A 12340-nucleotide genomic window follows, 5' to 3' on the forward strand; every position below is an offset into this window, starting at 1 on the left:
TAACAGAACACTCTACCACATGTATTTTACTGTACCAGGGTCTGGCCAGGCCCACCTCCTAACAGAACACTCTACCACATGTATTTTACTGTACCAGGGCCTGGGCAGGCCCACCTCCTAACAGAACACTCTACCACATGTATTTTACTGTACCAGGGTCTGGCCAGGCCCACCTCCTAACAGAACACTCTACCACATGTATTTTACTGTACCAGGGTCTGGCCACGCCCACCTCCTAACAGAACGCTCTACCACATGTATTTTACTGTACCAGGGTCTGGCCAGGCCCACCTCCTAACAGAACGCTCTACCACATGTATTTTACTGTACCAGGGTCTGGCCACGCCCACCTCCTAACAGAACACTCTACCACATGTATTTTACTGTACCAGGGTCTGGGCAGGCCCACCTCCTAACAGAACACTCTACCACATGTATTTTACTGTACCAGGGCCTGGGCAGGCCCACCTCCTAACAGAACACTCTACCACATGTATTTTACTGTACCAGGGCCTGGGCAGGCCCACCTCCTAACAGAACACTCTACCACATGTATTTTACTGTACCAGGGTCTGGCCAGGCCCACCTCCTAACAGAACACTCTACCACATGTATTTTACTGTACCAGGGTCTGGCCACGCCCACCTCCTAACAGAACACTCTACCACATGTAACTGTACTCTGGCCACATCCTAACAGAACACTCTACCACATGTATTTTACTGTACCAGGGTCTGGCCAGGCCCACCTCCTAACAGAACGCTCTACCACATGTATTTTACTGTACCAGGGTCTGGCCAGGCCCACCTCCTAACAGAACGCTCTACCACATGTATTTTACTGTACCAGGGTCTGGCCAGGCCCACCTCCTAACAGAACACTCTACCACATGTATTTTACTGTACCAGGGTGGCCCCACCTCCTAACAGAACACTCTACCACATGTATTTTACTGTACCAGGGTCTGGCCACGCCCACCTCCTAACAGAACACTCTACCACATGTATTTTACTGTACCAGGGTCTGGCCACGCCCACCTCCTAACAGAACACTCTACCACATGTATTTTACTGTACCAGGGTCTGGCCAGGCCCACCTCCTAACAGAACACTCTACCACATGTATTTTACTGTACCAGGGTCTGGCCAGGCCCACCTCCTAACAGAACACTCTACCACATGTATTTTACTGTACCAGGGTCTGGCCAGGCCCACCTCCTAACAGAACGCTCTACCACATGTATTTTACTGTACCAGGGTCTGGCCAGGCCCACCTCCTAACAGAACACTCTACCACATGTATTTTACTGTACCAGGGTCTGGCCACGCCCACCTCCTAACAGAACACTCTACCACATGTATTTTACTGTACCAGGGTCTGGCCACGCCCACCTCCTAACAGAACGCTCTACCACATGTATTTTACTGTACCAGGGTCTGGCCACGCCCACCTCCTAACAGAACGCTCTACCACATGTATTTTACTGTACCAGGGTCTGGCCACGCCCACCTCCTAACAGAACACTCTACCACATGTATTTTACTGTACCAGGGTCTGGCCACGCCCACCTCCTAACAGAACACTCTACCACATGTATTTTACTGTACCAGGGTCTGGCCACGCCCACCTCCTAACAGAACACTCTACCACATGTGTATTTTACTGTACCAGGGTCTGGCCACGCCCACCTCCTAACAGAACACTCTACCACATGTATTTTACTGTACCAGGGTCTGGCCACGCCCACCTCCTAACAGAACGCTCTACCACATGTATTTTACTGTACCAGGGTCTGGCCACGCCCACCTCCTAACAGAACACTCTACCACATGTATTTTACTGTACCAGGGTCTGGCCACGCCCACCTCCTAACAGAACACTCTACCACATGTATTTTACTGTACCAGGGTCTGGCCACGCCCACCTCCTAACAGAACACTCTACCACATGTATTTTACTGTACCAGGGTCTGGCCACGCCCACCTCCTAACAGAACACTCTACCACATGTATTTTACTGTACCAGGGTCTGGCCACGCCCACCTCCTAACAGAACACTCTACCACATGTATTTTACTGTACCAGGGTCTGGCCACGCCCACCTCCTAACAGAACACTCTACCACATGTATTTTACTGTACCAGGGTCTGGCCACGCCCACCTCCTAACAGAACACTCTACCACATGTATTTTACTGTACCAGGGTCTGGCCACGCCCACCTCCTAACAGAACACTCTACCACATGTATTTTACTGTACCAGGGTCTGGCCACGCCCACCTCCTAACAGAACACTCTACCACATGTATTTTACTGTACCAGGGTCTGGCCACGCCCACCTCCTAACAGAACACTCTACCACATGTATTTTACTGTACCAGGGCCTGGGCACGCCCACCTCCTAACAGAACACTCTACCACATGTATTTTACTGTACCAGGGTCTGGCCAGGCCCACCTCCTAACAGAACACTCTACCACATGTATTTTACTGTACCAGGGTCTGGCCACACCCACCTCCTAACAGAACACTCTACCACATGTATTTTACTGTACCAGGGTCTGGCCACGCCCACCTCCTAACAGAACACTCTACCACATGTATTTTACTGTACCAGGGTCTGGCCACGCCCACCTCCTAACAGAACGCTCACATGTATTTTACTGTACCAGGGTCCCCACCTCCTAACAGAACGCTCTACCACATGTATTTTACTGTACCAGGGTCTGGCCACGCCCACCTCCTAACAGAACGCTCTACCACATGTATTTTACTGTACCAGGGTCTGGCCACGCCCACCTCCTAACAGAACACTCTACCACATGTATTTTACTGTACCAGGGTCTGGCCACGCCCACCTCCTAACAGAACACTCTACCACATGTATTTTACTGTACCAGGGTCTGGCCACGCCCACCTCCTAACAGAACACTCTACCACATGTATTTTACTGTACCAGGGTCTGGCCAGGCCCACCTCCTAACAGAACACTCTACCACATGTATTTTACTGTACCAGGGTCTGGCCAGGCCCACCTCCTAACAGAACGTTCTACCACATGTATTTTACTGTACCAGGGTCTGGCCACGCCCACCTCCTAACAGAACGTTCTACCACATGTATTTTACTGTACCAGGGTCTGGCCACGCCCACCTCCTAACAGAACACTCTACCACATGTATTTTACTGTACCAGGGTCTGGCCACGCCCACCTCCTAACAGAACGTTCTACCACATGTATTTTACTGTACCAGGGTCTGGCCACGCCCACCTCCTAACAGAACGTTCTACCACATGTATTTTACTGTACCAGGGTCTGGCCACGCCCACCTCCTAACAGAACGCTCTACCACATGTATTTTACTGTACCAGGGTCTGGCCACGCCCACCTCCTAACAGAACGTTCTACCACATGTATTTTACTGTACATTTCAACTTTAGGTTCATCTAAATGTGTTCATATCTTAGTGATGAAGGCTAAATGCCAAAGTTTATCAATAAAGAATACTTGGCTCTATTTTCAGAAGAGACGGAAGGAAGAGGAAATGGCGCCCAAGGCCGAGGAGGAAGGGGCGGAGTCATCCAGTGAAGGAGCAAGTGCCATTGCAGCCTCCCCGACGACCAGTAGCGTTGCCGACCAGGGGGGCGGGGCCTCTGGCTCTGATGTCACAGGAGCAAGGACCGCCAGCGCAGCAGCCAATGAGGAAGAAGAGGGTGGGGAGATCTGGCAGAGGAGGTCCATGCAGGCGTCTGGAGGCGTGTCTCAGGAGGAGGGGGCGCGGTCTTCTGAGGCCAGCGGCCCAATCGACTCTTCTCAGAGTGTCTCTGAGGAGGGCAGCGAGGCAGGAGGTGAGAGACAGGACACAGCAACCCAGTATCAAACAAATTGCTTATTGGAAATTCATGACAGGCACAAAGTAAAAGTACACAAATGTGTGCAGTACACGATTTTGTATACAGTGCATTTCAATCTCAGATAAAAACAGTCAATTACTTAAGCCAGAAACGATAGCAGGGAGGTTGGTTGGGGAGGATGGGTGGGGAGGTTGGTTGAGGAGGATGGGTGGGGAGGATGGTTGGGGAGGATGGGTGGGGAGGTTGGTTGGGGAGGATGGGTGGGGAGGTTGGTTGGGGAGGATGGGTGGGGAGGTTGGTTGGGGAGGATGGGTGGGGTGGTTGGTTGGGGAGGATGGGTGGGGTGGTTGGTTGGGGAGGATGGGTGGGGTGGTTGGTTGGGGAGGATGGGTGGGGTGGTTGGTTGGGGAGGATGGGTGGGGAGGATGGGTGGGGGGTTGGTTGGGGAGGATGGGTGGGGGGATTGGGGGGTTGGGGGGAGGATGGGTGGGGGGTTGGTTGGGGAGGATGGGTGGGGAGGTTGGTTGGGGAGGATGGGTGGGGTGGTTGGTTGGGGAGGATGGGTGGGGGGGTTGGTTGGGGAGGTTGGTTGGGGAGGATGGGTGGGGTGGTTGGTTGGGGAGGATGGGTGGGGAGGTTGGTTGGGGAGGATGGGTGGGGGGGTATAACATAATGTGTGTCAGACACACAAACTGCGTTGTAAAAAGTGTGTGCCTTTTCCGTGTGCCTGTCACACATTTTAAAGAAGTAATTTGTGTCTATTTCACAGCAAGCTGTGACAGTGAGTTGACCCTACCCGGTTAGGTCTGTCTTTGGCTCCCATGACCCAAGCTCAAAAACAGCTGTTTTAAAGTCAACGACGGCGCTAGCTAACATAGTTGACCTGCCACCGGTTTGTGTCAGGTCTTCAGAGGCATATTGGGATGTTCAGGTGGACACTTGTTCATGGTCCTTCCATAGAGGTTGATGTGCATCTACAATATCTTCTGTGACATTTTGTCCAGAGTGATGTTTCTTCTCCATGGTCATACAGTACAGTACCACTGAGGGATTGACCCGGTTCAGGACGAGGAAAGAAACATGAAAAGCTCCTTAAATCCTCTAAAAAGAAAGAACAAGAACAAAAGGATTAAAAAACGTGAAAAAACCGCCAGTATAATTCACTTGATGTTTATTAACTTTGATTGTTGTCAGATTATGTCGGTCTTTCCCTCTGGTTTGCATGACACAGTGAGGTTTTAATGTGTGTTTGAGTGTGCGTGTGCACTCGTGTGTTTAATCTGTATTCTGTCCAGGGGCCACAGTGTGTTTAAATGTGTTCCTCTCTTCTCATCTTGTCCAGGGGCCACAGTGTGTTTAAATGTGTTCCTCTCTTCTCATCTTGTCCAGGGGCCACAGTGTGTTTAAATGTGTTCCTCTCTTCTCATCTTGTCCAGGGGCCACAGTGTGTTTAAATGTGTTCCTCTCTTCTCATCTTGTCCAGGGGCCACAGTGTGTTTAAATGTCAGGGGCCACAGGTCAAGTCAACGGTCACCAGTCCGTCCGCTCCCTGCCCTCTGTCCGTCACGACATGGGTCGCTACCAGAGAGTAGATGAGCCACTTCCTCCCAGTGAGTAGTGTGTGTTTCTGAGGGAGGAAGAGAAAGATTGAAATCCTGATCATGTCAGTTGACCGACTCATAATCTGACATGGTAGAATTGATACAATTAGTAATAATATTAGAATTAGTGGTTGACTTATTTCAGTGTGTGTCATATACACTGAGTGTACAAAACATTAGGAACACCTTCATGATGTTTGAGTTGCAACCCCTTTACCCCTCAGAACAGCCTCACTGTGTCCTGGATTCTACAAGGTGTGGAAAGCGTTCCACAAAGATGCTGGCCCATGTAGACTCCAATGCTTCCCACAGTTGTATCAAGTTGTCTGGATGTCCTTTGGGTGGTGGACCATTTTTTGATACACGTGGGAAACTGTTGAGTGTGAAAAACCCAGCAGCGTTGCAGTTCTTGACACATTCAAACCAATGCGACTGGCACCTACTACCATACCCTGTTTATAGTCTCTGAATGACACATACACAATCCATGTTCCAATTGTCTCAAGACTTAAACATCCTTCTTTAACCTGTCTCCTCCTCTTCATCTACACTGATTGAAGTGGCTCTAACAAGTGACATCAATAAGGGATCATAACTTCAACCTGGATTCACTTGATCAGTCTGTCATGGAAAGAGCAGGTGTTCCTAATGGTTTGTCCACTCAGTGCATATGATATATTTGCCTTGCTGACTGGGAGGCCCGTATAGACAGTCACAGTCGTGTGTTCTATGTGTGTTTCAGACTGGGAGGCCCGTATAGACAGTCACAGTCGTGTGTTCTATGTGTTTCAGACTGGGAGGCCCGTATAGACAGTCACAGTCGTGTGTTCTATGTGTTTCAGACTGGGAGGCCCGTATAGACAGTCACAGTCGTGTGTTCTATGTGTGTTTCAGACTGGGAGGCCCGTATAGACAGTCACAGCCGTGTGTTCTATGTGTGTTTCAGACTGGGAGGCCCGTATAGACAGTCACAGCAGTGTGTTCTATGTGTTTCAGACTGGGAGGCCCGTATAGACAGTCACAGCCGTGTGTTCTATGTGTGTTTCAGACTGGGAGGCCCGTATAGACAGTCACAGCCGTGTGTTCTATGTGTTTCAGACTGGGAGGCCCGTATAGACAGTCACAGCCGTGTGTTCTATGTGTTTCAGACTGGGAGGCCCGTATAGACAGTCACAGCCGTGTGTTCTATGTGTTTCAGACTGGGAGGCCCGTATAGACAGTCACAGCCGTGTGTTCTATGTGTTTCAGACTGGGAGGCCCGTATAGACAGTCACAGCCGTGTGTTCTATGTGTTTCAGACTGGGAGGCCCGTATAGACAGTCACAGCCGTGTGTTCTATGTGTTTCAGACTGGGAGGCCCGTATAGACAGTCACAGCCGTGTGTTCTATGTGTTTCAGACTGGGAGGCCCGTATAGACAGTCACAGCCGTGTGTTCTATGTGTTTCAGACTGGGAGGCCCGTATAGACAGTCACAGTCGTGTGTGTTCTATGTGTTTCAGACTGGGAGGCCCGTATAGACAGTCACAGCCGTGTGTTCTATGTGTTTTAGACTGGGAGGCCCGTATAGACAGTCACAGCCGTGTGTTCTATGTGTTTTCAGACTGGGAGGCCCGTATAGACAGTCACAGCCGTGTGTTCTATGTGTTTCAGACTGGGAGGCCCGTATAGACAGTCACAGCCGTGTGTTCTATGTGTTTTAGACTGGGAGGCCCGTATAGACAGTCACAGCCGTGTGTTCTATGTGTTTCAGACTGGGAGGCCCGTATAGACAGTCACAGCCGTGTGTTCTATGTGTTTTAGACTGGGAGGCCCGTATAGACAGTCACAGCCGTGTGTTCTATGTGTTTTAGACTGGGAGGCCCGTATAGACAGTCACAGCCGTGTGTTCTATGTGGACCATGTGAACCGCACCACCACCTGGCAGAGACCCACCGCGCCTCCAGCACCACAGCTCCTCCAGAGGTCCAACAGCATACAGCAGATGGAACAGCTCAACCGCAGGTTACAACCAGCACACACACTTATCATGTATCTAGACACACACACTCACACACACACACACACACACATGCAGAACACACACACACACACATGCAGAACACACACACACACACACACACACATGCAGAACACACACACACACACACACACACATGCAGAACACACACACACTCACACACACACATTCAGAACACACACACACGCAGAACACACACACATGCAGAACACACACTCACACTCAGACACTCACACACACCACTCACCACTCTCTTCTATAGAGTTTGTGTTGCAGTTTAGTGCCATTGCTTTTGTCTTCAGGTATCAGAGTATACGCAGGACGATGACCAATGAGAGAACAGCAGAGGAGCTGACAGCTCCGCCCGAGGTGCCCACCGACGACACTGACCACCACACTATCCCAGGTAGCCAGGCTTGCAGTGCATTCTGGTCGCGGTAGTCAACTAAAGCTTGACAATAGGCCTCTAGACTTTCACTAGCCAGTATTCTGCTTGTTTAGGATGGTTTCTACTAAAACTGAACCCAGCTCTTGTTAAAGCTTTTCAAATGAAATTGTTTGGTCATTAACTTGTTGTGTTTGTGTGTGTGTGTGTGTGTGTGTGTGTGTGTGTGTGTGTGTGTGTGTGTGTGTGTGTGTGTGTGTGTGTGTGTGTGTGTGTGTGTGTGTGTGTGTGTGTGTGTGTGTGTCTGTGTGTGTGTCTGTGTGTGTCTGTGTGTGTATGCCTGTGTGTGTGTGTTGTCAGAGTATCGTCGTGATGGTGTGGTGACTCCAGATAGCTCTCGGTCTCGTCTCAGTCTGCTCCTCCAGTCTCCCAGCGCTAAGTTCCTGACCAGCCCTGACTTCTTCACCTTGCTGCATTCCAACCCTGTATGTTTCTCACACACACACACACACACACACACACACACACACACACACACACACACACACACACACACCTAGATCCCCCCCCTTACTGCTCGATCAGTTCATTTCTATGACCTATATTTCTACTATTACAGTACTGTAGCTATATTTACCTCACACTGTAACATCAGTCATTCATCACTTTACAATACTACCCTTCTCTCCTCTTCCTCTTCCTCTTCCTCTCCTCTACTCTACTATACTCTTCTCAACTCTCCCACCGTCCTCCCTCCCTTCTCCTCCACGTCCTCTCCCTTTCTCTCCTCTTCTCTCCTCTTCCTCTCCACTCCTCCCCTCTCCACTTCTCCCCTCTCCACTTCTCTCCCACCCTCCTCTCCTCCCCTCTTCTCTCCACTCCCACCCTCCTCCCCCTCCTCTCCCCCTCTTCTCTTCTCTCCTCTTCTCTCCCACCCTCCTATTCTCTCCTCTCCCCCTCCTCCCATCTCCTCTCCTATTTTCTCCTCTCCCACCTTCTTCTCCCTCTTCTCTCCTCTCCCCCTCTACCCTCCTCCCCTCTACAATCCTCTCCTTCTCTCCTCTGCTCTCCCACCTTCTTCTCCCTCTTCTCTCTTCTCCCACCCTCCTCCCCTCTACAATCCTCTCCCCTTCTCTTCTCTCCTCTCCTCTCCCACCTTCTTCTCCCTCTTCTCTCTTCTCCCACCCTCCTCCCCTCTATAATCCTCTCCCCTTCTCTCCTCTCCTCTCCCCTTCTCTCCTCTCCTCTCCCACCTTCTTCTCCCTCTTCTCTCTTCTCCCACCCTCCTCCCCTCTACAATCCTCTCCCCTTCTCTCCTCTCCTCTCCTCTCCTCTCCCCTTCTCTCCTCTCCCACCTTCTTCTCCCTCTTCTCTCTTCTCCCACCCTCCTCCCCTCTACAATCCTCTCCCCTTCTCTCCTCTCCTCTCCTCTCCTCTCCTCTCCCCTTCTCTCCTCTCCTCTCCCACCTTCTTCTCCCTCTTCTCTCTTCTCCCACCCTCCTCCCCTCTACAATCCTCTCCCCTTCTCTCCTCTGCTCTCGCACCTTCCTCTCCCTCTCCTCTCCCACTCTCTTCTCCTCTTCTCTTGTTCTCTCCCCAGAGTGCCTACCGCATGTTTACAGGTAACACCTGCCTGAAACACATGATCAGTAAGGTGCGTCGGGACACGCATCACTATGAGCGCTACCAGCACAACAGAGACCTGGTGGTTTTCCTCAACATGTTCTCCAACAAACAGCTGGAGCTGCCCCGTGGCTGGGAGCTGAAGCACGACCACACTGGCAAGGTACAGACAGACAGACAGACAGACAGACAGACAGACAGACAGGTATCGAGGGCGCTCTTTTCTTTTCTCCTCCTCCATCTCTAACTCTCTCTCTACTCTCTCTCTTTCTCTCTCTGTCCCTCTCTCTCTCTCTCCTCTCTCTTTCTCTCTCTGTCCCTCTCTCTAACTCTCTCTGTCTCTCTCTGTCCCTCTCTCTCTCTTCTCCTCTCTCTCTCTCTCTGTCTCTCTCTGTACCTCTCTCTACTCTTCTCTCTCTATGTTTCTCTCTATCTCTCTGTCTCTCTTTCTGTCTCTCTACTATTCTCTCTCTCTCTCTCTGTCTCTATCGGTCCCTCTCTCTACTCTTCTCTCTCTCACTGTCCCTCTCTCTACTCTTCTCTCTCTCTCTCTCTGTCCCGCTCTCTCTTTCTCTCTCTGTCCCTCTCTCTACTCTGTCCCGCTCTCTCTTTCTCTCTCTGTCCCTCTCTCTACTCTGTCCCGCTCTCTCTTTCTCTCTCTGTCCCTCTCTCTACTCTTCTCCCTCTCTCTTTCTCTCTCTGTCCCTCTCTCTACTCTTCTCCCTCTCTCTTTCTCTCTCTGTCCCTCTCTCTACTCTTCTCCCTCTCTCTCTCTCTCTCTCTCTCCCTCTCTCTCTCTCTCTCTCTCTCTCTCTCTCTCTCTCTCTCTCTTCTCCCTCTCTCTCTCTCTCTGTCCCTCTCTCTACTCTTCTCCTCTCTCTCTCTCTCTCTCTCTCTTCTCCCTCTCTCTTTCTCTCTCTGTCCCTCTCTACTCTTCTCCCTCTCTCTCTCTCTCTCTGTCCCTCTCTCTCTTTCTCCTCTCTCTCTCTCTTCCCTCTCTCTCTGTCCCTCTCTCTTTCTCTCTTCTCCTACTCTCTCTCTCTCTCTGTCTCTCTCTCTCTCTCTCTGTCCTCTCTCTGGCTCTTTCTCTCTCTGTGTCTCTCTCTCTCTGTGTCTGTCTCTCTCTCTCTCTCTGTCCCTCTCTCTATCTCTCTCTGTGTGTCTCTCTCTCTGTTTTCCAATGACCCTAACCTCTCCATTTCTCATTCTGTCTGTCTCTACAGCCTTTCTTTGTGGACCACAACTGCCGGGCTACTACGTTCATCGACCCTCGGCTCCCTCTTCAGAGCAGCACACGTCCCAGCAGCCTCCTGGCCCACCGCCAGCACCTGACCAGACAACGCAGCCACAGCGCTGGCGAAGTCAGCCCACAACACATGGTGAGACACACACACATCATGGTGAGACACACACACACATCATGGTGAGACACACACACATCATGGTGAGACACACACACACATCATCGTGACACACACACACACATCATGGTGAGACACACACACACAAACACACACAAATCATTGTGAGACACACATACACACACACACACATCATGATTAGACACACACACACACACAAGACATGGTGAGCCACACACACACACTCATCAGTCAACTCAACCACCTCTCTGTGCTCCAGGTGGGTGACCACCCTCGTCATTCTGGAGGAGGACCCCCTGTAATGCCCCGCCCATCCAGCACCTTCACCCCGGTCAGCCGCACCCAGTACCAAGACGTAGTGCCAGTGGGTGAGTGGACACACACACACACACACACACACACACACACACACACACACATAGCTCATTCTGTCCTCGACTCTTTCTCTTCAGCTTACAACGACAAGATTGTGGCGTTTCTACGACAACCCAATATCTTTGAGATCCTGCAGGAAAGACAGACAGAGTTTATCAGGAACCACTGGCTCAGGTCAGCAGCCTCTTCCTCCCCCTCCCTCCCACTTCACTCAGAACGGTCCCTCAAACCCTCACTACTAAATTCACTACTGTTGTCAACTCACTCACTATACCTCCAAGGAGTGGTTAAGGATCATTCTGTTGTTCTCCACCACAGGGAGAAGGTGCAGTTAATCCGTAATGAAGGGGCCTCTGGTCTGGCCAGGCTGTCTGGTGATGCAGACCTGGTCATCCTCCTCAGGTGAGCTACTGTCATACCTGTACCTGCCTCATACCTGTACCTACATCATACCTGCCTCATACCTGTCTCATACCTGTACCTGCCTCATACCTGCACCTGCCTCATACCAGTACCTACATCATACCTGCCTCATACCTGTCTCATACCTGTACCTGCCTCATACCTGCCTCATACCAGTACCTACATCATACCTGCCTCATACCTGTCTCATACCTGTACCTACATCATACCTGCCTCATACCTGTCTCATACCTGTACCTGCCTCATACCTGTACCTGCCTCATACCTGTACCTACATCATACCTGTCTCATACCTGTACCTGCCTCATACCTGCACCTGCCTCATACCAGTACCTGCCTCATACCTGTACCTGCCTCATACCTATACCTGCCTTATTCAGATGTAGGACCTTCATTTCAGCCAGTTTGCTACAGAAGGAAAATAATCCTGCAGCAACAGGAGATAATGGATAATAATTCATGGAGATAATGGATAATAATTAATGGAGATGTGTCCAGGGGAATGTGACATTTCTAAGTGGAAATGACAAACTTCAGAAGACTCAAATACACAACACGTTTTACATTTTCGGCACTGCAGGAAAGTTCTCCTGCAACAGGGTGATCAAATGAAGATCCTACATCTGTACCTGCCTCTCACAACTATCAGTGTATGAGAAGCTTTGTGCTTGAGACCTGAC

The 12340-nt window shown here is 50.7% G+C and overlaps 1 protein-coding gene across 1 annotated transcript in view; it reads left to right on the top strand.

Moving 5' to 3' along the window:
• hecw2b (HECT, C2 and WW domain containing E3 ubiquitin protein ligase 2b) overlaps positions 1-12340 on the top strand; it is an 88491-nt gene that overhangs the window by 40128 nt on the left and 36023 nt on the right. Inside the window, exons 10-19 of the mRNA XM_065022724.1 lie at positions 3526-3847; positions 5362-5463; positions 7306-7456; positions 7775-7878; positions 8218-8342; positions 9458-9643; positions 10704-10859; positions 11122-11230; positions 11315-11411; positions 11556-11639. Coding sequence (XP_064878796.1) covers positions 3526-3847; positions 5362-5463; positions 7306-7456; positions 7775-7878; positions 8218-8342; positions 9458-9643; positions 10704-10859; positions 11122-11230; positions 11315-11411; positions 11556-11639 — 1436 coding nt within the window. The remainder of the gene's footprint in view (positions 1-3525; positions 3848-5361; positions 5464-7305; positions 7457-7774; positions 7879-8217; positions 8343-9457; positions 9644-10703; positions 10860-11121; positions 11231-11314; positions 11412-11555; positions 11640-12340) is intronic.

The sequence above is a fragment of the Oncorhynchus nerka genome, linkage group LG2 (genome assembly GCF_034236695.1).
Source record: "Oncorhynchus nerka isolate Pitt River linkage group LG2, Oner_Uvic_2.0, whole genome shotgun sequence".
NCBI classification, from domain to species: Eukaryota; Metazoa; Chordata; class Actinopteri; order Salmoniformes; family Salmonidae; genus Oncorhynchus; species Oncorhynchus nerka.